Source organism: Ornithorhynchus anatinus, chromosome 12, assembly GCF_004115215.2.
Source record: "Ornithorhynchus anatinus isolate Pmale09 chromosome 12, mOrnAna1.pri.v4, whole genome shotgun sequence".
NCBI classification, from domain to species: Eukaryota; Metazoa; Chordata; class Mammalia; order Monotremata; family Ornithorhynchidae; genus Ornithorhynchus; species Ornithorhynchus anatinus.
Window position 1 is genome coordinate 7,000,395 of NC_041739.1, and position 25,148 is coordinate 7,025,542.

Here is a 25,148-nt window from a genome sequence, read left to right on the forward strand (position 1 = left end):
AGGATGTTAACTGTGGCCCTCGATCCTGCGCTTTAAAAAACATATTACCGAGCCCACTGCCAACAAACGTCAACACAAAAAATACCCGGGTGGAATGACTTCACCCCGGAGAAGAAATCCATCTGAAGAAACGAGATTATTTTTTTCTTTTTTCCACAGACAAGTTCAGCACGGCAGGGCGGTCCGAGGACATCTCGACAGAATTGAAAGGGTATATATTTAATAATGAAAGAAAAACTGCTTACAAACCAAACGTGAGCTCCCAATGCCGACGGCAGAATTAACCCCGCCTCCTTAAAACCGGACAACTTTGGTTCTGTGGAAGTGCTCCGCGTCCCTTCCGGGAAGTCCCAGCGGAAAACTTTACGACGGGTTACTTGAATGTTTCAACAGCTCGGCGGTTTCTTGAATCCTAAACGTGTTTAATAAAAATGGATTAACCTAACGTCTTCTCATCTTCCTCTGCACCGATCCTTAACGTCAAAAAGGCGATCTGACTTGCTAAATTGTAAGTGGTACTTTTTAAGCACATACTACATGCCAGGAGCTGAACTAAACGCTGGGGTGGATACAAGGCAAGTCGGGGTGTCCTAGACGGGCCCACGGTCTTAATCCCCGTTTTACAGACGTGGTGACCGAGGCACAGAGAAGTGACGTGACTTGCCCGGGTCTGACACAGCAGGCAAGTGGCGGAGCCGGGATCGGAACCCAGGTCCTTCCGACTCCCAGGCCTGTGCTCTACCCACTAGGCCGCTAACTCCACTATACTGAAGGGTCCGTGAGGGCAGAGATCGCTGTCTACTACCTCTCCCGTACTGTCCTCTCCCAAGCGCTCTGCAGAGCGCTCTGCACACAGCGAGTGCTCAATAAATACCACGGATCGACTGGGCGCTACTATTAAAAAGATGCCCCGATGAGAAGGCGTGAAGGCCAGATTTCCGTTTCAGAAATCTCATCTGTAGAAAACCAACTGTTTCGTAATCCTTCCTAAACCAGAACGGCTGTTTGCCGGTTTGCAGCACCACGACGACGGTCACGGCTCTGCGCTGTCAGTCAACCGGCTCCGTCGGGCACTTACTGTGTGCAGAGCGCTGCACTAGACGCTAGAGAGAGCACGGTATAACAATAAACGGACACATTCCCTGCCCACGACGAGCTCGCTGAAGCATTTAACTGGAAATGGTGTGGAGAAAATCATCCGTCATTTCAAGATGCACAATCAGTGTTAATAGGGAATCACATAAGGACGACGGAGAAAGAAGACAAATCTAGCTCTGCTTGGATTTAAATGTCGTGAACCGCCTACCCGAGAAAATTATTTAACGTTCCAGGACGCGGTTATTATCAAATGATAGATAATGTTCTTATGAATCACCAACCCAGATTCCACACACTCTTTAATCCCCAGTTAATTCCATTAACAACCCTTTACATCACTTGTTAGAAACCAAAACAGTGACTCATCCCACAAACACATAACCGTAGGTGGATTTATTATCCACTGGAGTCATAAGGAAATTCCACACCTGACGGGAGCCCTTTGAGGTTTGGAACACATATGCGCGGTCTACATGTGCCTTAGTCCAGTGCAATTCCCTGGGGAGAAATGAATTCCCGCTGCCCTTTTCGAGGACTTACATTTTTCCTATCCTTTCCACTTTCTGCATCGTCGTCTCCTGCGATTTAAAAAAGCAAGAAATTAAGGCACTTCCACTGAGCATACATCCTTCAAAGATGCACTTGGAATGCACGCTGAAATACTTCATTCCGCTCTGTTTACACATCCCCAGAGATCTTCAGCAGACAAACCGAGGCCGGGGTTCGCACGGTTTTGCGGCTTTTGTCGGTCGTGTACGCTACTATAACTAATGCTTACTTCTTCTCTTGACCCGAGAGAGGAAATCGACTAAGGAGTTGCCAGTTTTACTTACCTCTGAAACCTCTGTCAAACCGCTGTAATTAATGGCCGTAGTTCGGGGAGATGGGTCTGGGGATAATAGCGAGCTGTAGCCAGACGACTGAAGATGAAGGTTCTCTGGCATCTCCTCTTTCCTCTCTCGATCTGTAGAGAAATTCATTTTTAGGTCACCTTTGCCTTTCTGTTCTCCCAGCGGGGTCGGTGTTGGAACAGCTTGATTTACAGTGGATCGCAGCAGAGAATGTAGTATTGTTTAAAAATAAAAAGGCTACTGGGACGGGTCCAAGATGAGTTTCTTATAATCTTTTAACATAACATGCACACAACGTGCAGTAACTACAATCTAGAGAGCCCCCCCCGCCCCCCCCAAAAAAGAAAGAAAAATATTCCCGCTCAGATTAGCACAGGAATGTTATATTTATCATGATTACACTCAACTCTAACACTTAGGCAGGGACGGTTGTGTCAAAGTAATACTTTCAGAAAGTAGCTATTTTCCAAACCAACCACCTGTTTAAATGCACAAGTGTACGATCACTTGAGCCAGCCCTTAAAAGCAGCCGATGAGACAGAGAAGCCGCTATTAATAGCGAAAAATATTTTCTACATGAGGTCTCTTTCTCAGTGATCTCAGCATCCCACTCAATTCCACGGAATCCTTCCCGAGGCAGGGGGCCAGGACTGGAAGAACTGAAATGAAGTGGCCTGCTTGAAGTCCTAAGAGTCAGGGCAGTAAATTGTTTAGAATTAAAGATTCCGCTCTATAAAGCAGAAAGCGTCCTCGACGGCAGACTCCGTTACACTGTGGCAGAATTATATTATCGCGCGGAAGGAGGCACTTCTGGATTTTTACCAAGAAAACTCTACGGCTTCGCCACCAGAATTACGGGAGATGGAAGTGGGGCATTCTAAGAGAGATGCGTCCGCGAAGTCGCTATGGTCGGAGACGACTCGACAGCGGAAGACAAGACACTGCTCTGCACATAGCAGGTGCTCCAAAAATATGAGTGATTAATGGAAGCTTTTCCCAGAATAAGTGGCCCAGTCGGGAGGAGCTTAGGAAAGCAGGTTGCATCCCCTCTGTGATCCAGCCCCACTTCTGCACTTTTCCCCAGCATCTTAGTGATCTAGGGCACACCGGGCCTGCCGCCGCCTGACCCAACTCAGGGGGCCCGTTGACACCTGCCTAGTGACGAGACGTCCGCAGAAGATGCTCGTCGGGGGTGCCCGGGAACGTTTCCACGTTCCGGGACCGGTCCTAATATCCCAGGAAAATGAGGTCTACGGCAGATGGAGAACCCGGGGGTCCCCTCCATCCTGGGCCGGCTGACCTGAACGAGGGAAGGAGTCGTCGTCCCCGCCGCGTCGGGGTTGGGGGGTGTGTGAGGTGGATCTGCCTGGAATTGATAGAGACCTCTCCCCACAGCTGCCCACTTCCCATGGAGGGGTGGCACATCAGAGGCACCCCAATCTGCCAAGGGCTTGGGCGCTTAAGGCACGTAATGAACGATACGAATGATAAGAGATCGCCTCTGCAGCCCCGCCGGCAAAACTGCCGCCATCACATCGGGACGCCCTCATCTGCCCTCCAAATGGCAGCGGGCCAACCCAGGGGAAAGCCTTGTCGGGGCGGTCAGTGGGCAGACCGCGGATTCTTCCTCGGGAGCCGATCAGAGCCTGTTCTGGGGACGTGAGGATATGAGAGGTGGTCCCTCTCCTCCAGCTGGTCGGTCAGTCGACCGTACTTATGGAGTATTTGGGGGAGAACAACGTAACGTTATAAATGGTAGCGTCGGGCTGTATCTGCATGCTCTCTGCCTTCCAGAAACCTGAGTTATGGGGAGACCTGTGGGTCCTGACGGAGCAGCCCGGTTTAGGTAAGCGACAGGGCAGAAATCTTGCTTTATCTTAGGTTCCCAAAGACAGGGTGGAAGACACCACCCTCGGAAAATACCGGCCAGTCCCTGCTCCGCTACCGCTAAGACCTCGGACCACCAGGTGGCAGTTAGAGAATATCGCGAAGTTGACGAAATGCAAGTTTATCTCTCGATGGACCAATAGCTTGAGAAACCACATGAAAGACCCAGTCGTCAAATGGAAAAGCCATTACTAATGAACGTCAAAACTCACAGTCGCCGCTTGCTGTGAAGGAAACTTCATACAGAAAGCACCGCTAAAAAAAAATAAAACATGCAGCCTCGCTGAAAAACCCATCACCTATTAAAAGTTACTCAGAAAACAGTTTAAAATGCATGCTTTCTCCTCCTAAATTAGCTTACCAACCTTTCAAATTCAGAAAGGGGCATGCACGGATAACTGACATTTAAACGAACTTTGGTACCTCACTAGAAATGTCACTTTGATTTGTTTTTAATGGTATTTGTTAAGCGTTTACTATTTGCCAGGCACCGTACTAAGCTCTGGGGCAGACAGAGGATAATTAGAAGGAACACTGGGGCTCCTCAGTCTTAATGCCCGGTTTCCAGATGAGGTAACCGAGGCACAGAGAAGAGGAGTAACTTGCCCAAGTTCACACGGCTGACAAGTGGTGGAGCCAGGATTAGAATCCAGGTCCTTCTGACTCTCAAGGCCGTACTCTATCCTCTAGCCCACGCTGCTTCTCACTCGCAAAGGAGCGGGGGATGTGGGCATAGCGATGACTTTAGGTTGCCCACAAAAGAAGTGAGGTAAGACCTCAGGAGACTTGGCTAGCTAAAGAGCTCATCTTGGCATGCCTGGCACGAGTCACGTTCGACTGGCAGGGGTAAGAGGGAGAAGGAATGGAAACGATCGGGCTGCAAGAGGATGCCAAGGAGAGTGCTTAACAAATACCATTTATTAGTAGTAGGAGTACGGCAGCCACTTGTCTCAGCAAAGCTTCCTGGGATTAGAGCTGTTTCAGAAGGAGCGAGTTTGAAGAGAGCAAGGATTCGGCGAAACTGAGCCATTTCGGGTCTTTAGCACCAAACTTAGGATTGATCCGTAGGGAGCTGACCTGGGAAATGTTTAAAATATCTTCTTTAGAGTCCCACGCTCTTTCCAGGGGCGAGTTCAGTCCCCCCCAACTGCAACGGAGGAAAGGGTGGAGTTAAAGCTCAGGACACGGACGAAGAGGGAACATGGGGAGAGGCTTAGTCGAACCTCGGTTTTTCCCACATGTTTTCTGTCTCTGCGTTTCCCTTCAAAGTCCAGAGAGGTTGCCAAGGGCAGTACTCTTTGAGACAGTTTCATTCATTCATCGATTCATCAATTGTATTTATTGAGCGCTTACTATGTTCAGACCACTGTACTGAACGCTTGGGAGAGTACAACAGAACAACGGACACATTCCCTGCTCACAGCGAGCTTACGGTCTAGACAGTTTCTTTAAAGCCCCCTAGTTCAGTTTACTTAGTCAGCCCCGCTAGGTAGAGATGTCTACCTATTCTGTTGCATTCTTCCGATGGCTCAGTGTAACGCTGCGCATACGGTAGAGGCTCAATAAATACCATTGATCGATTAACTGATTGATCGTTCATGGTGGCTCAAGCACGACCTGTCGGGTGAAGAGAGAGCTACAGCTCTATTTTTCACATTCATTCGTTCATTCAATAGTATTTATTGAGCGCTTACTGTGCGCAGAGCACTGTACTAAGCACCTGGAATGGACAAATCGGCCACAGATAGAGACAATCCCCGCCCAATGACGGGCTTACAGTCTAATCGGGGGGAGACAGACAAAAACAAGACCACATAACATGATTCTGGGGGCTTCATTCACTTAGTATTCTTAAGTATTCATACGTATTAAGTATTCATTAAGCATTCTTAAGTATTCCTTAAGAAACAGACCTATAGCAGCCTTTACTACTCCTTGACCCCTACCATTTATTTTGGGAGGTAGCTTCTGGGTTATTAATAATGATAATATTGTATTTGTTGAGGGCTTACGAGGTACCAGGTACTGTACTGAGCACCGGGTTAGATACAAGATCATTGGGTTGGAAACAGTTCCTTTCCCATATAAGGACCTCAGTCTCAATCCCCATTTTACAGATGAGAAAACTAAGGTGCAGAGAAGGGAAATGACCTGCCCAAGGTCACACACCGGATGAGTGGGAGAGCGGGGATTAGAACCCAGGTCCTTCTGACTCCCAGACCTGGGCTCCACGCCTGCTGCTGGACTGGGAGTCTCGTGGACAACCAGTACTCCCTGCCTGGATCCTGAAAAAGATGATCACTGCCCGTCAGTCGATCGTATTTATTGAACGTTTACTGTGTGCAGAGCACGTTTAGGAGAGCACAGTATAACAGTAGACAGGCACACTCCCTGCCTACAGCGAGCTCACTGACTACCCAAGGTTTTTATGAATTAAAAAAGAAATATAGGAAAGAACATCCAGGTGCTTCTCTTCAAGCTGCCTGCGGACCGCATTTCCAAGTCCTTTCTCCCTACGCCAGCAGGAAGGGGTGCCAATTTGAGATCCCACCCCAATAGAACGACAATTTCTTTTTTCAGTTTATGCTTCCGTTCCAGCTTGATTCTTAATATCTTGAAGCCGCGGTAGTGAAAACTATAAAAATCATATGCTTCATCTTGGGAATCGGTGAACCCCACCTGCAGTTAAAATGAAACTGATACGGCGACGAGTCCGGAGCTTGGAAATCTGAACTGGGACCCATCGGACTCACGCCATCCCCCCGCAAGAGTGCCGGCCTTCCCGCGGTAGAGATCGCTAAACGTCCTGGCAAGCTGGAGCAGTCGGTTTCGGAGAACGGGCACGGAGTTTATTGACCTAAGGGAAAAAAAAAAAGGCTCCCCTTGTTCTACCGAGGTGGCCGGGCATGAACTGGATTTGGCAAACGGCATTAGCTCTAGCAAGTGAAATCACTCGAAACCAGAGTTCTACAAGGGAGGCGGTGATTTGGGGGCCACAGGATGGAATCTCTTGGCCCTTCTCCCTTCTTCCCTGTTGAGGAGACCCGCCTGAGAGGCAATACGAGGTCAACTATTCGGAGTAAGCTCACTGTGGGCAGGGAATGTCATTGCTATACTGTACTTTCCCAAGTGCTCGATACAGCGCTCTGCACGCAGTAAGCGCTTAATAAATACGACTGAATGAATTATGAAGAGGAGCCGTGGACAAGTATAAAGCAGCAGCATGGTGTAGCGGACAGAGGCCGGGCCTGGGAGTCAGAAGGTCACGGGTTCTAATCCCAGCTCTGCCATCTGCCTGCCGTGTGACCTCGGGCCAAGTCATTTGCCCTCTCTGCGCTTCGGTTACCTTATCTGTAAAATGGGCATCGAGACTGTGAGCCCCCAGTGGGACAGGGACCGTGTCCAACCCGATTTGTTTGTATCTACCCCGGCGCTTAGTACAGCACATAATAAGCACATAATAAGCACTTAACAAATAGCACAGTTATTATTGTACGTTCTCACGCTCCGCCTCTCATCCCTTTGGCAACGAGAGCCCTGACTTCCATCTTCCCTTCCAGCCCTAAACTCCCACTTGCCTTGCTGGCACTCTTCATATTCGCGAGTACCCCGGCAGGTGGGGGATTTGCTTAAATCCCTCCCTTGCCACCTTCTGATCTGTGCCTTCTCCTCATTTTACCTCACACCCGGGAGCCTCTCTGCTCCCAAGCTTGCCAGATCCCTCCCTGCCGTCCACCGACTCCTGAAAACTCAGCTCCTTTACGGACCCTTCTTCGACTAATCGGAAAAGATACGGTAAACTCCCCGAGTTTCCCCGCCCACGCCAGGATACATCTATTTTCATTCTAATAACTGGATTTATTTCAGCCCATGCCCCCCCGCCATTTGACTGCAAGGGTCTTGGAAGCAGCATCGCATCTCTGACTTCTTTTTATCCCTTGCAACTCCCACCGCAACGCTCCACACACGGCAGGAAGGTAACGCACGGAGTTGGTGGTGTCACACTTGAAACGCATAGGATTCTTCCTTTCACCCACCACCATTACCCCTTAACCTTTTATCTTATATTCATTCATTCGACTGTATGTATCGAGCGCTTACGGCACGCAAAGCACCGTACTGAGCCCTTGGGAAAGTACGATGTAACGATAAAAAGACACATTCCCTTGCACGCTAATAGGCTAGTCATTCTTGGATTGGGTACATCCGCTTCGCGAGCGCCCGTCCGGCTACCTGCACGAGCTCTCGGTATGTGATGTTAGCACGGCCGCCTCTTCTACCGTTATACAGTCCTGGAGAGCAGGATAGGGTCTTTTAATCTCATTTTAATACTACTCATCTAGAGTAGTATCGTTCCCGGGGAGGCACTGGATCGTGAATCGACCGGTCGCATTCACCGAGCGCTGTGTGCAGAGCACTCTACTAAGCCCTCCGCCCTTCGCCGAGCCTCCTTCGATACCTTCTCCGGATTTTCGTCGGAATGGGAACCAACGGAATTCGGACGAGAGGATAACCGAGACGACTGATTCGGGACTGTCGCCTTGCGCTGGTTCTTCTTCTACATTCCCACTGCCTGGCCGGCTTGTAACGCTCACTGGGGACGCCCTAAAGACACAGCCTGAGAAGGGTCCTTTCGCGCGGCTCAGTGGAAAAGAGCCTGGGCTTCGGAGTCAGAGGTCATGAGTTCGACTCCCGGCACTGCCACTTGTCAGCCGTGTGACTGTGGGGCGAGTCACTTCACTTCTCTGGGCCTCAGTTCCCTCATCTGGAAAATGGGGATTAACCGTGAGCCTCACGTGGGACGACCTGATGACCCCGTATCTACCCCAGCGCTTAGAACGGTGCTCTGCACATAGTAAGCGCTTAACAAATACCAACATTATTAGTAGTAGTAGTAGGCCGCCCCAAGGGGCAGGAGGAGCTCTGAGACTACTCTGGAGAGCACTGGCCAACATCTCCATTACCCTCGGCTCTTGAAAGAAACCCTAAGCAGTAAACACCCAAATGAAAAACCACATACACACACACACAACCCACTCTCCCCCCTGCCCCCCACCCCCAGCTCCCGAGCAAAATTGCTCGGCAATACCCCGGGGGAATAAACATTCCCATTAAGTGATTCGATTTTCTCCAACAAAACAGGCCATTTTTAAATTATGTGCTAACTCTTGGAAACTAGAGCGCGCAGAGCATACACATTATATATTATTACGGAATAACTCTGTGGAAAACATTACAGAGACGATCCGCCCGCCAGTCACCGTTATGACAACATGAAGAATCGGACTTAGGGCTCGCAACAGTTGGAATATTCACACGGAGAAAGGTCTTTTAACAGGACTCTCCCAGGGCCGAATTTCTGCCACAGAGTACGATCGGAACCGGAACATTCAGTGACGGCTCCAGCTGCCCTGCAGGGGTTTTGGAAAGGAGACGGTTGCAGGCACGGCCTCGATTTAATAAGCTCCGGCAGCCCCAAAAGAAACAAGATATTCAGTCTCCTTCCATGCAAGAAATGATATTTTTAGTTACTATTTGGTCCGTGAAACTGTCACCGAAAAAGCTGGAAGGCGCATTCCGGAGTTGCATTTTTTGCTCGGCAGAACCCAGTCTACTTGTGACGTTAAGCTCCGCTCCAAAAGCCGCCCGATCCACACGAAAAGGATCGGCGGGCTGAATTAGGATCCTCCCTTATTACGGAAACTATAAAATAGCATCCCGGGGAAACCTGATAGAAGGTGAAACGGCTTCAGCTGATTAGAAGTTACAGTCCCTTTGCCCGCACCAACACAAGCTCACGGTACACAGCGTCCGGGGTCAGGCAGAAAGCCCACATTAACGTCCAAAGGTACTGGGATCAACTTACGAGAAAGTTTTAACCGTAGAAAACTCTAGAATTGAGATGGATAGGAAAGGTCGGCATGCATTTCGTCAGCGGCACGGTGAGTATCACGGTAAGTGAGAAGCAGCGTGGCTCGGTGGAAAGAGCCCGGGCTTTGGAGTCGGAGGTCGTGGGTTCGAATCCCGGCTCGGCCACTCGTCAGCTGGGTGACTTTGGGCAAGTCACTTCACTTCTCGGTCCCTCAGTGACCTCATCTGTAAAATGGGGATTAAGGCGTGGGACAACCTGATTCCCCTCTGTCTACCCCAGCGCTTCGAACAGTGCTCGGCACAGAGTAAGCGCTTAACAAATACCAACGTCATTATCGTTATTATCTTGGATTCGGCAGAGGGTAACGGTTTCTTCCTCGAAGGGAGCGCTGTTCTAGTCGCGATTGTCCGAGCAACGGGAGGCACGTCTGACACCCGAGCCAGAAGTCAAACTTCTTCACCTTGGCTTCTCTGGGTTAGTAACAGCAGAGGTCACAGTATTTCTTAAGCGCTTGTGCGCGGAGCACTGCACTAAGCGCTGGGCGGTCAACCGAAGCAGCATGGTGGAGTGGATAGACACAGGCTTGGAGTCAGAAGGTCATGGGTTTCAATCCCAGCTTCGCCTCGTCTGCTGGGTGACTTTGGGTAAGTCACTTAACTTCCCTGTGCCTCAGTTCCCTCATCTGTAAAATGGGGATCAAGACTGCGAGCCCCCCACGGGACAGGGACTGTGTTCAATTTGATTTGCTCCTCTCCACCCCCGCGCTTAGTACAGTGCCTAGCACATAGTAAGCGCTTAACAAATACCATAGTTATTATTTAATAATAATAATAATGTTGGTATTTGTTAAGCGCTTACTATGTGCCGAGCACTGTTCTAAGCGCTGGGGTAGACATAGGGGAATCAGGTTGTCCCACGTGGGGCTCACAGTCTTAATCCCCATTTTACAGATGAGGGAACTGAGGCACAGAGAAGTTAAGTGACTTGCCCACAGTCACACAGCCAAGTGGCAGAGCTGGGATTCGAACTCATGAGCCCTGACTCCAAAGCCCGTGCTCTTTCCACTGAGCCATGCTGCTTAAGCACCTGTGCGCAGAGCACTGTACTGAGTGCTGGGCGGTCAACAGAAGCAGCAAGGTGGAGTGGATAGACACGGTCCTGGAGGTCATGGGTTTTAATCCCAGCTCCGCCACTTGTCTGCTGTGTGACCACGGGCAAGTCACTTCACTTCTCTGTGCCTCAGTTACCTCATCTGTACAATGAGGATTGAGATTGAGAACCCCACATGGGATAGAGACTGTGTCCAACCTGATGATCTTGCATCCATCCCAGCGCTTAGTACAGTGCCTGGCACAGAGTGAGCGCTGTACAAATGCCATAATTACTAATTATTATTCTTGTTTTTGTTATTATTAACAAGCACCAAGACCCAGACTGATCAGCCGTGGTCAATCTCTCAAATGTATACATGAGGCAGGGGAATTTTGATGCCGTCAGAAGCATCAGCTGGGAGATCAGGGAGCACACTGGTGACTTCGACACGACGAAGATGGATTCTATCCATGAAGACAAACGAGATCTGTCTTCCTCTTTAGGCACGGCCACATTCTATATGTTGTTTTTTTCTAAATTTATCATATCCGGGGCCGGGATTTCATTCCTCCACATTCTGTAACTTCTACGCGTGGGGCTCTACAGGTCCACAATATTAAAACTCACCTCCTCCAAGAGGCCTTCCCAGACTGAGCTCCTCTTCTCCCTCTACTCCCTCCGCCACCCCCCCTTCACCTCTCCGCAGCTAAACCCTCTTTTTCCCCTTTTCCCTCTGCTCCTCCCCCTCTCCCTTCCCATCCCCTCGGCACCGTACTCGTCCGCTCAACTGTATATATTTCCATCACCCTATTTATTCTGTTAATGAGATGTACATCGCCTCGATTCTATTCAGTCGCCATCGTTTTTACGAGACGTTCTTCCCCTCGACTCTATTCATCGCCATCGTTCTCGTCCGTCCGTCTCCCCCGATTAGACCGTGAGCCCGTCGGACGGCAGGGACCGTCTCTATCTAATAATAATAATAATGCTGGTATTTGTTAAGCGCTTACTATGTGCCGAGCACTGTTCTAAGCGCTGGGGTAGACATAGGGGAATCAGGTTGTCCCACGTGGGGCTCACAGTCTTAATCCCCATTTTACAAATGAGGGAACTGAGGCACAGAGAAGTTAAGTGACTTGCCCACAGTCACACAGCCGACAAGTGGCAGAGCTGGGATTCGAACTCATGAGCCCTGACTCCAAAGCCCGTGCCCTTTCCACTGCGCCACGCTGCTTCTCTATCTGTTGCCGACTTGTTCATTCCAAGCGCTCAGTACGGTGCTCTGCACCTAGTAAGCGCTCAATAAATACTATTGAATGAATGAATGAATAAACTACCGCTACATCGGGGATATCTTCATATGGCCCGACAATGGGACATCTGAGGCCCGGAGGCCTATTCTCTTTCCTTCAGGCAGCAGCAAAATAGAGGGGGCGGGTAGGGGATGCGGCTCTCCAGAATCTGAGGAGGCAAAATTAAAGTTGGTCCTCGGAGATTTTCCCCGTACAACCCACCGCCCTGAAGAAAATCCCCAGGCAGCAACTTTACCTCTACAACAAAACCAAACAAAAACTCGCAAATTCATTACCACCTACCGCCGTTCCCCAACAACTAACTGGCACAGCCTTGCCCGCGCCCACTGAAAACCAACTAAACTCCATTTCTGAGACGTCTTGCTATGAGAAAGGGTAGCAGTCTCACGTGGCCTCTCGGTTACAGATAGTGCTACCAAATCTACTGGCCTTGACGACAGTTTCCGGTCAAATTCAGGACTTCCCAGACCCTCCTGGAAAAAAAGAATGACAAGATGAGAAATATCTCCCTGCAGCTTGAAAACCCGCAGAATGCAAGGACTCACCAGTGGACGTGAGATCCGTGTTCTTGACTGATGTACGTTCTTTTCTCCCTTCGTTAAACTCAGACGGATCGTTCTGAAATGAAACATCTGAATTCTTAATGGCGTTGTAAAAAAAGCATAAGACTGCCACGTTGCTTTTTTAGACCCATTTCTGAAAGGTCTAAACTGTATGGGAACTAAATCCATTTGTCCCGTACAGGAAAGGTGATGGTCTTTCGGATGTAGAAGCAGGATAAAACCGTGGATCATTCCATAAGCAGAAGTAGGATAAAACTATGTGAATTCATTCTTTGGTCTACTTGTGGGGGAAAGGGCTCTAAATTCATCTTTCAAGGCATACCAGGAAATGAGAATTTCTGAATTTAGCATTCATCAAGTGCTTCTACAGACCTCACTAAATTCTAAAACCCTTCAGGTTTGACGGAGCATGAATGAATGAATGAATTTTAATCATCTTCTGAACAACGGTGTAAATCTGAAGAGCAAATACCTTTTTAGGCTGCAAAAGCAGTTCCGTTTCAAGAAGGAGAACACGGCTTAGGAGATTATTCCAGGCTTTTTCATCTATAATCACTTTTCCTTTCAACTGTTCTTCCAAACTGTGTAATTTATCCTCTATCCTACTCAGTCTGTCAAGCTTGTCTTGGCATTCGACAAGTCCTCTCTGCAGGGCTGCGATCTGAGTGCTAAATTCTGGATCCTAAATTGGTTCAGGAGAAAACAGATTTCACAATGCGCCACACAAGATGAAATTCAGCTGATCGATGATCTTTTCTACCTAAAAGTCATACTTTCCCTTTTCTGGCACTCGTGAATACTTTCCCTGTCAAAGAAAATAAAATCATTGTTTCGCTAAATGAATAAACCAATCAATCAATCGATGATCTCTATTTAGTGTTTACTGTGTGCAGAGCACAATACTAAGCGCTTGGGAGAGTACAATATACCAAAGTTGGTAGATATCTTCCCTGCCTACAGCAACCCCAAAATAAGAACTATCCCCCAAAATCGGTTAATCTAGCTTCCTACATCCCTGTTTGAGAACTCTCTTATCATAATGAGATGTACATCACCTTGATTCTATTATTTTGTTAATGAGATGTACATCACCTTGATTCTATTTATTTGCTGTCGGTTTAATGAGCTGTTCATCCCCTTGATTCTATTTATCGCTATCGTTCTCGTCTGTCCCTCTCCCCCGATTAGACCGTAAGCCCGTCGAAGGGCAGGGACTGTCTCTATCTGTACCGATTTGTACATTCCAAGCGCTTAGTACAGTTCATTCATTCCTTCCATTCTATTTATTGAGCGCCTACTGCGTGCAGAGCACTGTAATAAGCGCTTGGAAAGTAGAATTCAGCAAGAAGTAGAGACAGTCCCTGCCCACAACAGGCTCACGGTCTAGACAGGCATCAAAACAAGTAAACAGGCATCAATAGCATCAATATAAATAAATAGAATTATAGATATATACATATCATCAGGATAAATTAATAGAATTATAACTATGTACATATATACAAAAGTGCTGTGGTGGGGGGGGCGGGGTAGAGCAGAGGGAGGGAGTCGGGGAGATGGGGAGGGGAGGAGGAGCAGAGGTAAAGATTTAGAGGTAAAGGTTTAGAGAAGCAGCGTGGCTTAGTGGAAAGAGCCCGGGCTCGGGAGTCAGAGGTCGTGGGTTCTAATCCTGGTTCCGCCACTTGTCCGCTGTGTGACCTTGGCCGAGTCACTTAACTTCTCTGCGCCTCAGTTACCTCATCTGTAAAACTGGGGATTAAAAAAATGTAAGCCCCACATGGGACAATCTGATGACCCCGTATCTCCCCCAGCGCTTAGAACGGTGCTCTGCACATAGTAAGCGCTTAACAAATACCAACATTTTCTTTTAAAGGGGGGCTAAGTCTGGGAGGCCTCCTGGAGGAGGTGAGCTCTATCCCCAGTGCAGTACCAAAAGAACGTACTTATTAGGAGAGCAGAACATTGGATCGTTGGAAAGTACCCGCCCTTGGGGGCTTCCATCTAACGCTAACAGGACAGATGACAAACCCCGACAAGAAAAAAATGAATAATGAAAGTTTTATGCGGTTAGGGTTGAAACACAGGTACACGGGGGTGGGGAAAAGCCCACCGCATCCCCAGCTGATCAAAAATCGACGGTGGTTCTAAAAATCCTTACTTGTTGCTCACACGTGCCTTCAATAACCTCTTTCCCCGGCATATCCGTTTCTCTGTTATCTTCCGTTATTGAACGGGCACTAGGAAATTCCACATTGTCTTCCTTATCAGGGTGACGCTCCACTGTAGCTTTTTTCTGTTGAAATAAAATTAAAAAGTCAAGTGCGTACAAGCGCGCGCTCTAAAAGTTTCACCTGGTGTGAGTCAGCGCCCAGGTTTTTGAGAGAATGTCTTCTCTAAGGAGGGCATCCGAATTCAGCACTTCAGGACTCCCTTAACTCTATGCCCGTGAGCCCAAGCAATTTGATCTCTAAAGCTTTGGAGGGCTTTTCTGAATTTAAGAACAGATGGCTCTAATCTTTTCAGAGGAATGTAAAGATTATAAGAAACTTCAAAGAAAAAACATAATATGACCCAAATCTAGTTTAGTTTACGACAGAGCAACAAATGGGCAGGGGGGAACCACACCCAAAAGTTTGAAAATCTTTAGTAGAGAATCCCACCTTGGCCAGGGCTCTGGTTTTTCGGGATTCCCTCAAAATGGATGGCTGCTTCGGCACAGAGAAAACACACCCCTCCCTCCCCTCACCAAAGAGACGTTAACCAGCTGAAATCTTAGAATACAGGAAAGGCCTAGTGAAGCGGGATCTTTCGTCCCCCAGAAAAAAAGGAGCGGAGGGAATTTTTTTTTTTTAATGGGCTCCGTTAAGCGCTTACCACGTGCCGGGCGCTGTACTAAGCGCTGGGGAGACGAGACGGAAGCTAATCGGGTTGGACGCAGTCCCCGTCCCACGTGGGGCTCGCGGTCTTAATCCCCATTTTACAGATGAGGGAACTGAGGCCCAGAGAAGCGAAGGGACTTGCCCGAGGTCCCACAGCAGGCAAGTGGCAGAGTGGGGATTAGAACCCAGATCCTTCTGACTCCCAGGCCCGGGCTCTATCCGTTAGGCCACGCTGCTTCTCGTGGGACCGTGAGAGCGGCCGGGCTCTTCCCTCTCCGGTGCTATGCGGCAACCCGACTAACCAGTCAGGGCTGCCCTCCGACGCCGAAGCCATTTAGGGATTTCGGTCGATCCTATTTACTGAGCGCTTACTGTGTGCAGGGCACTGTACTGAAGCGCTTGGGAGAGTACAGTAGACGATAGAACGGTGTCATTCCCGGCCTACGACGAGCTTAAGGCCCAGAAGAGGAGACAGACGTTGATATACATCAACAAATTACCGACATGTACATAAGTGCTGTGGGGTGGGAGGCGGGCGATGAATAAAGGGAGCAAGTCAGGGCGACGCAGAAGGGAGTGGGAGGAGGAGGGTTTAATCAGGGAAGGCCTCTCGGAGGAGATGGACCCTCGATAAGGCTTTGGGGGCACGGAGAGCAATCTTCTGCCGGATACGAGGGGGGAAGGCATTCCAGGGATTGCACCCAACCCCCTGGACGTCATACCATCTCCTGCCTCTCCGCAACTAAGGAAAGCAGGAGGCGGGGACGCGGGAAGGGCGGCCGAAGAAGAAAACGGAGGCGAGAGGTGGAAGTGAGGGGCAGGAGAGGGGTCAACTAGAGAAATGAAGGAAAAACGTCACCTTTGCGGTCACAGATCTCTAATTAGGAATACTTCTTGTCAAGTAAGAAAGCAACGCGTGTTAAGAATGACTCTCTTCCCCACCTTCCCCAATCCGGAATGTAGTGCTTTTTAGGGAACTGGAGAACTCCTGCTACGAACTCATTCGGTCGTATTTATTAATGGTAATAATAATAATAATGTGGGTATTTGTTAAGCGCTATGTGCAGAGCTCCGTTCTAAGCGCTGGGGTAGATACGGGGTAATCAGGCTGTTTATTGAGCGCTTACTGTGCAAAGCACTGCCCTAAGTGCTTGGGAGAGTACAATATAACAATAGACAGACCCATTCCCTGCCCACAGTAAGGTTACAGTCCAAAGGGATAAATAATGACGGTATTTGTAGAGCGCTTACCACGCGTTAAGCATCGTTCTAAGCGCCGGGGAAGAGGTAAGCTAATCACGTTGGACACGGTCCCTGTCCAACACGGAGCTCACGGTCTTAATCCCTGTTTTACAGATGAGATGACTGAGGCCCAGAGAAGTGAAGCGGCTTGCCCGAGGTCGCCCAGCGGACAAGCGGCGGAGCCGGGATTAGAACCCAGGTCCTTCCGAAACCAGAAAACCAGCGCCAACCGTAGCTTACCTCCTCCCACTCAATCGATCGATTTACGGTATTTATTGAGTGCTTGCTGTGTGCAGAGCACTGTACTAAGCGCTTAGGAAAGCACAATACCAAAGAGTCGGGAGATGCAACGCCCGCAAGTCTCAGCATCTTGTTGTCCATTCTCTACTTAACCAGGGAGGCCACATCATGCAAAAGAACCGTGCAAGCCTGGCTCAGTGGAAAGAGCACGGGCTTGGAAGTCAGAGGTCATGGGTTCGAACCCCGGCTCCGCCACCTGGCAGCTGTGTGACTGTGGGCAAGTCACTTCACTTCTCTGGGCCTCAGTTCCCTCATCTGTAAAATGGGGATGAAGACTGGGAGCCTCACGTGGGACAACCTGATGACCCTGTATCTCCCCCAGCGCTCAGAACAGTGCTCTGCACCTCGTAAGCGCTTAACAAATACCAACATTATTATATCACCATCTGAGATTTTTCAAAACCAACAGAAGCAGTAATGGTATTTTTTAAACTCCTACTGTGTACAAAGCACTGCGCTAACTGCTAGGAAAAGTGCAAGGGTAAACATTAAGCGTGGTCCTTGGCCCCTGAAGAGGCTCACGGTCTAAGAATAAAGTAAGGGGGAGCGTGGGCGTTGCCAGTCAGTCAATCATATTTACTGAGCGCTTAGGTTGTGAGCCCGTTGTTGGGTAGGAATCGTCTCTATCTGTTGCCAAATTGTTCCTCCAAGCGCTTAGTAATAATAATAATGTTGGTATTTGTTAAGCGCTTACTAGATGCAGAGCACTATTCTTAGCGCTGGGGTAGACACAGGGGAATCAGGTCGTCCCACGTGGGGCTCCCAGTCTTCATCCCCATTTTACAGATGAGGGAACTGAGGCCCAGAGAAGTGAAGTGACTTGCCCACAGTCACACAGCTGCCAGGTGGCGGAGCCGGGATTGGAACCCACGACCTCTGACTCCAAAGCCCGGGCTCTTTCCACTGAGCCACGCTGCTTCTCAGTGCTGCCCTGCACACGGTAAGCGCTCAAGAGATATGAATGCATGAATACTGTGTGCAGAGCATTGCGCTAAGCAATTGGGAGACAGTGGTAGACTGTGAGCTCTCCGTGGGCAGGGAGTGCCTACCATATTGTTATACTGCACGCTCCCGAGCGCTCAGTACATTGCCTTACACACGGTAAGTGCTCAATAAATACGACAGACTGAGTGTACAATATAACAGAGTTGGTAGATGTGTTTCCCTTCTCATAGGAGAAGCAGCGTGGCACAGTGGAAAGAGCCCGGGCTTGGGGTCAGAGTTCGTGGGTTCGAATGCCGGCTCCACCGCTTGCCAGCTGTGTGACTTTGGGCAAGTCACTTCACTTCTCTGGGCCTCAGTTACCTCCTCTGTCAAATGGGGATTGAAACTGGGAGCCCCACCTGGGACAACCTGATCACCTTGTACCCCCCAGCGCTTAGAACGGTGCTTTGCACATAGTAAGCGCTTAACAAATACCACCATTTATTTTATAAGGAATTGGCAACAGACACGTAAGGAAACACGAAACCATAAAAACACAAAATCCAACATAAAAGGCAAGGACAAGGGGTAAAAACAGATACACTTGCTTTATGTCCTGGATCCCAAAGCACTTCTATTTAGTGCCAGGCAGAAAACATAAATCACTCAGGCGACAGAATTTCTGGGCCTCTTGTTCTTCAGCAAAATCTCCTAGTTCCACACCTGTTCAGAAGTCATAACCTCGCCGGTGATGTCGACGATAACAGGATCAGCAAAATGGTCTTCAAAATTTCCCTGAGAATCTGACTTGGAAGTCCCCTTCCTTTTGGGCTGTGATTTAACCTACAGACGCAAAAGAAATCACAGTAAAAAGGTCAATCTTTTCAAGCCGCCATCCTTGAAATCGTCTCCATGATATTTTTTTTCCTTTTTTATAGGGAGACTAGGTTTTGGGCGGGGGGGGGGGGGGCGGGGTTGTTTTTACTTTTACATTCTGATTTCTTTGCATTTCGTTTTCACTGCATTATCACCTGAATTGCCCTAGTGAAACTTGAGGTGAAAACAAAAATAACAGGATGGTGCAAAGGCAAGAAAAAAATAGGAGTTGGCTTTTTTCCCTACAAAGCATTATTTCTTTCAACCTTCTCCCTCACTCCAGTGTCTGCCTTATTCTTTCACCCACTCTGTTCCTCTCCCCTGTCATTTTCCCACCTGTTTTCCCTGACTCACCTTCCACTTTCTTTTCCTTCATTCATTCAATCGTATTTATTGAGCGCTCACTGTGGGCAGAGCACTGTACTAAGCGCATGGCCTAGTGGATAGGGCATGGGCCTGGGGGTCAGAAGGTCATGGGTTCTAATCCTGACTCTGCTGTGTGACCTAGGGCAAGTCACTTAACTTCTCAGTGCCTCAGTTACCTCATCTATAAAATGGGGATTGAAAGTGTGACCCTCATGGGAGACAGGGATGTGTCCAATCCGCTTTGTCTGAATCCACCTCAGCGCTTAGTACAGTGCCTGGCACACAGTAACAAATGCCACCGTTATTATTATTATAGCCATAATGATAACAGGCATATCTCAGTGTACTACAACCCGGAAAATAAAATTTAATAATGATAATAATGTTGGTATTTGTTCAGCGCTTACTATGTGCAGAGCACTGTTCTAAGCGCTGGGGGAGATACAGGGTAATCAAGTTGTCCCACGTGAGCCTCACGGTTAATCCCCATTTTACAGATGAGGTCACTGAGGCCCAGAGAAGTGAAGTGACTTGCCCACAGTCACCCAGCTGACAAATGGCGGCGTCGGCATGCGAACCCCTGACCTCTGACTCCCAAGCCCGGGCTCTTTCCACTGAGCCGCGCTGCTTCTCTGCGCACAGGGCGTATAGCAAATCCCGATCAATCAATCATTTACTGTATGCACTGTACTAAGCACTGGGGAGAGTACGATACGACAAGAAACAGACACACTCCCTGCCCACAGTGAGTTTACAGTCTAGAGGGGGAGACAGACATGAATATAAATAAATTATATGTACATATAGATACGTAGGTGAATGTACGTAAGTGCCGCAGCGCTGGGAGGGCGGATGAATGAAGGGAGCAAGTCAGGGAGATGAAGAAGGGAGTGGGAGAAGAGGAAACGGGGGGCTTGGTCAGGGAAGGCCTCTTGGAAGAGATGGGACTTCAATAAGGCTTTGAGGCGGGGGGGGGGGGGGCGAGTCAATGTCTGGCAGATCTGAGGAAGGAGGGTTTTCCAGGCCAGAGGGAGGCCGTGGGCGAAGGGTCGGCGGCAGATAGACGAGCCCGAGACACGGTGAGACGGTTGCCCTTAGAGAAGCACAGCGTGCGGGTTGGGTTGTAGTAGGAGAGTAACAAGGTGAGGTAGCGGGGGGGGGGCGAGAGGACCGAGGGCCTGAGAGCCAACAGTGAGGAGTTTCTGTTTGACGCGGTCAACAGATACCATCGATTAACTGAACTCATATAACAGATCACGTGTCTGTTATATTAGGTTGGACTTCCCAAGCGCTTAATAGTACCCTGACAGATCGATTCAGCTCACCACATTTACAGTGCCAAAAAATGAGAGGCGGTTTACATTAAACTAGCAGCTAAACTCAGCAAGTCCCAAACGCTGGCGGCTGACAACGCAATCCTACGTTTCATTCTTTTGGAAAGGAAAAAGACTCGTCGGAGAAGCGATTTTTTGTTCTACTGTGCTACGAAGCATTTTCTTAGAGGGGCATAAACGGTAACGGCGACGTCTCGATTACTTCTCGAGAAACCAAGGCAACACTTTACCATGAATCAACATCCAGATGCCCACCTTATTAAGATTGCACAATTCCTTATGTCTCTTCATCACAGAGTTCATAATATCGCAAACGATCTGAATTTTCCGTTCTGCGAATCCACACTGGAGAAACTGATGCTTCGTTAGAATTGGTTTATACTGAAATCGATCCCGAAGAAGCTGTAAAGAGAAAGAAAAATCAACATTCGATCAACTGCGAGTAAACAGAGGGATTCCCTCCCTGTTCGGAAAAAGGATGGTAATTTAGAGTACGGGGGCAGAATCCTGAAACCGAATATGTGTCTCCATTACCATCACCTTCCTAAAACTTTAATTACAGGGCTAAAGTCTTTATCACCCAACACTGACTGTTCCAGGGCATCTTGTTATTTTAACTGGCTTGGAGACCTTCCAAAAGGCTCCGTGACCAAGCGTGCAGTGACTAAATGGCAACGACCGATAAAAGAGCGACAAAAAAATAGGCAATTGAGTGAAATTAGTAAAAATTTAAATTTAATGAAAATTTTAAATTTAAAAGGCACTTCCAACCTTCCCGTCTCACAAGCCCGCAACCTCGGTGTCATCCTTGACTCCGCTCTCTCGTTCGCCCCACACATCCGATCCGTCACCATCACTTGTCGGTCTCACCTTCACGCCGTCGCCGAGATCCGCCCTCTCCTCTCCATCCGAACCGAATAATAATGTTGGTATTTGTTAAGCGCTCACTATGTGCCGAGCACCGTTCTAAGCGCTGGGGTAGACACAGGGGAATCAGGTCGTCCCACGTGGGGCTCACAGTCTTCATCCCCATTTTACAGAGGAGGGAACTGAGGCCCAGAGAAGTGAAGTGACTCGCCCACAGTCACCCAGCTGACCAGCGGCAGAGCCGGGATTCGAACTCATGAGCCCTGACTCCAAAGCCCGGGCTCTTTCCACTGCGCCACGCTGCTTCTCATCACCTCTATCACCTTAGTACAATCACTCATCCTGTCCCGACTGGATTACAGCATCAGCCTCCTTTCTGATCTCCCAACCTCCTGTCTCTCCCCACTTCGGCCTAGCTCAGCGGAAAGAGCCCGGGCTTGGGAGTCAGAGGTCGTGGGTTCGAGCTGCGGGACTGTGGGCGAGTCACTTCACTTCTCTGGGCCTCAGTGACCTCACCTGTAAAAGGGGGATTAATTGGGAGCCTCACGGGGGACAACCTGATGACCCTGTATCTCCCCCAGCGCTTAGAAGAGTGCTCTGCACATAGTAAGCGCTTAACAAATACCAACATTATTATTATTATTACTTCACTCTGCTGCCCGGATGATCTTTCGACAGAAACACCGTGGGCACGTCACCCCGCTCCTCAAAAATCTCCAGTGGTTGCCTAACAACCTCCGTATCGAGCAAAAACTCCTCACTCTCGGCCTCAAAGCCGTCCGTCGCCTTGCCCCCTCTTACCTCACCTCCCTCCTCTCCTTCTCCATCCCGGCCCGCACGCTCCGCTCCTCTGCCGCCGCCCACCTCCTCGCTGTACCTCGTTCCCGCCCGTCCCGCCGTCGACCCCTGGCCCACGTCCCACCTCCGGCCTCGAATCCCCTCCCTCCTCACCTCCACCAAACTAGCACAGTTCCCCTCTTCAAAGCCCTACTGAAAGCCCACCTCCTCCAGGAGGCCTTCCCAGACCGATCCCCCCTTTTCCTCTGCTTTCCCTCCCCCTCCCCATCGCCCCGACTCACTCCCTCTGCTCTACCCGCCCACGCCGCAGCCCTTGTGCATTTATAATTATATTTATCGATAATGGCTATATATCTATAATTCCATTTATTTATAATGATGCTACTGACGCCCGTTTACTTTTTTTGATGTCTGTCTCCCCGCTCCGCGACGGTGAGCCCATCACGGGCAGGGACCGTCTCTATTTGTTCCCGATTTGTACTTTCCAAGGGCTTAGCATAGTGCTCCGCACACATTAAGCGCCAAATAAATACGACTGAATGAATGCACCTACTGCACTCTGCTATTCTGACTCAAGACACTGCCAGCTATAAATTATATCGAGAAAAATGGCCTACGGGAAAGAGCTCAGGTCTGGGAGTCACAGGACCCGTGTTCTAATCCCAGTTCTGCCGACTGCTTGCTGCATGGCCTCGGGCCAGTCACTTCACTTCTCTGGGTTTCAGTTTCCTCAGCTGTAAAATAAGGATTTAAAACCGTTCTCCCCGTGATTAGGCAGCGATGGGGGATGTTGACTGCGTCCAACCTGATTTACTGTACCTATCCCGGCCCTTAGAACAGCGCTTGACACACAGTAAGCGCTTAACAAATACCATCAAAAAACCCCCAAAACTTCCCATCAAATTATACGGGAGCTAATTAAAATGGACATGATCTTTACCAGATTTCTCGCCTAAACGTTTGCCAGCACAGCTCCATTTTTAAGCTCCTGGGGTGAGTGGGTTTCTTTACGAGACTGTTTTAATAGAAACAGCGAAAAAACTTCTCCCTCCCTCCGGACGAGTGAGTCCGTCTGGGGGATTCTCTGACGACTCCGGTGAACGTGTGAAAACTCGCCCAGTTGACGCATTTACGCTGACCGGTGAGTGGGCCCTTCTTCACATCTCCCGTGCCGGATCTAGAGCGAAACAGTCGTCTCTCCTTTACGTCATCCGGAGACGGAGGTGGGGCTGCCACGGGGGCGACCGGAGCGGATGGGGATTTTAGGGGAGGGGGGGAGGACCCCATTTGATCGTTCGCTTCGGTTTCTGGCTCAGGCAACTTCTGCTTCCCACTGCCTGGTTTGGAGTTGCCCACTGGCATTAAGCGGTCGCTGGTATTTATTGAATATTTACTACGTGCAGGGCACTGTACTAAGTGCTTAGGAGAGTACATTCGTGGCTCAGTGGAAAGAGCACGGGCTTTGGAGTCGGAGGTCATGGGTTCGAATCCCGGCTCTGCCGCTTGTCAGCTGTGTGACCTTGGGCAAGTCACTTAACGTCTCTGAGCCTCAGTTCCCTCCTCTGTAAAATGGGGATGAAGACTGTGAGCCCCACGTGGGACAACCTGATTCCCTTGTGTCTACCCCAGCGCTTAGAACGGTGCTCTGCACATAGTAAGCGCTTAACAAATACCAACATTATTATTACATTATAACAAAGCTAGTTGACAAGCTCCCTGTCCAAAAGGTGAGCAGCAGTGTAGCCTAGTGGAGTCACTTAACTTCTCTGTGCCTCAGTTCCCTCATCTGTAAAATGGGGATTAAGACTGTGAGCCCCACGTGGGACAACCCGATTCCCCTATGTCTACCCCGGCGCTTAGAACAGTGCTCGGCACACAGTAAGCGCTTAACGAATACCAACATTATTATTATAAACAATGATAATAATAATAATAACGGTGGCGTTTGTTAAGCACTTACTAGGTGCGAAGCACTGTTCTAAGCGCTGGGGGGGGGGGGTACAAGGTGATCGGGTGGTCCCACGTGGGGCTCATAGCCTTCATCCCCATTTTACAGATGAGGTCACTGAGGCACAGAGAATAATAATAATAATGTTGGTATTTGTTAAGCGCTTACTATGTGCAGAGCACTGTTCTAAGCACTGGGGGAGATACAGGGTGATCAGGTTGTCCCACGTGAGGCTCGCAGTCTTCATCCCCATTTTACAGATGGGGTAACGGAGGCACAGAGAAGTGAAGTGACTTGCCCACGGTCACACAGCTGACACGCGGCAGAGCCGGGCCTCGAACCCGTGACCTCTGACTCCGAAGCCCGGGCTCTTTCCACTGAGCCGCGCTGCTTCCCGAGAAATCAAGTGACCTGCCCAAGGTCACACAGCTGACAAGTGGCGGAGCGGGGATTAGAACCCACGCCCTCTGACTCCCAAGCCCGGGCACTTTCCTCTGCGCCACGCTGATCAAGCCCGCGCCTGGGAGCCAGAGGAGCTGGGTTCTAATCCCGGCTCCGCCATTCGTCTGCTGTGGGACCTCGGGCAAGCCGCCTCACTTCTCTGTGCCCTAGTCACCTCGTCTGTTAAATGGGAATTAAGAGTGTGAACCCTACGTGGGACAACCTGATCACCCTGTATCTACCCCAGCTCTTAGAACAGTGCTTGGCACACAGTAAGTGCTTAATCAATACCATAAAAAGACTGGACTGGAGTCGTTTCGTGGACTGGAGTCGTTAGGGAAAATGCTCCAGATTACTGCAACTCCCAGGAGTCTTCCGGGCTTTACATCCTCTTCTTCCCTCTCCCCTCAAAGCCGCCGGCAATGGACCCCGACCCAGAATTATGCCCCCCGGTTGATTCTGCTGCTAACAGAGGAAAGAAAAGCTCTCCCCTTCGC

General features: G+C 49.4%; 1 protein-coding gene across 7 annotated transcripts in view; it reads right to left on the reverse strand.

The window, feature by feature from the left end:
- Window positions 1-200: 200 nt before the first annotated feature.
- The window catches only part of CEP44 (centrosomal protein 44), a 32,168-nt gene continuing 7,220 nt past the window's right edge, over window positions 201-25,148 (reverse strand). For all 7 annotated transcript variants that reach the window (XM_029076320.2, XM_029076319.2, XM_029076318.2 and 4 more), the window contains 8 exons: window positions 20,853-20,999; window positions 18,745-18,864; window positions 14,835-14,969; window positions 13,149-13,358; window positions 12,659-12,731; window positions 1,932-2,062; window positions 1,639-1,676; window positions 201-412 (listed from right to left, as the gene is read on the reverse strand). In XM_029076320.2, coding sequence (XP_028932153.1) covers window positions 364-412; window positions 1,639-1,676; window positions 1,932-2,062; window positions 12,659-12,731; window positions 13,149-13,358; window positions 14,835-14,969; window positions 18,745-18,864; window positions 20,853-20,999 — 903 coding nt within the window. In that variant the 3' untranslated portion in view covers window positions 201-363. The remainder of the gene's footprint in view (window positions 413-1,638; window positions 1,677-1,931; window positions 2,063-12,658; window positions 12,732-13,148; window positions 13,359-14,834; window positions 14,970-18,744; window positions 18,865-20,852; window positions 21,000-25,148) is intronic.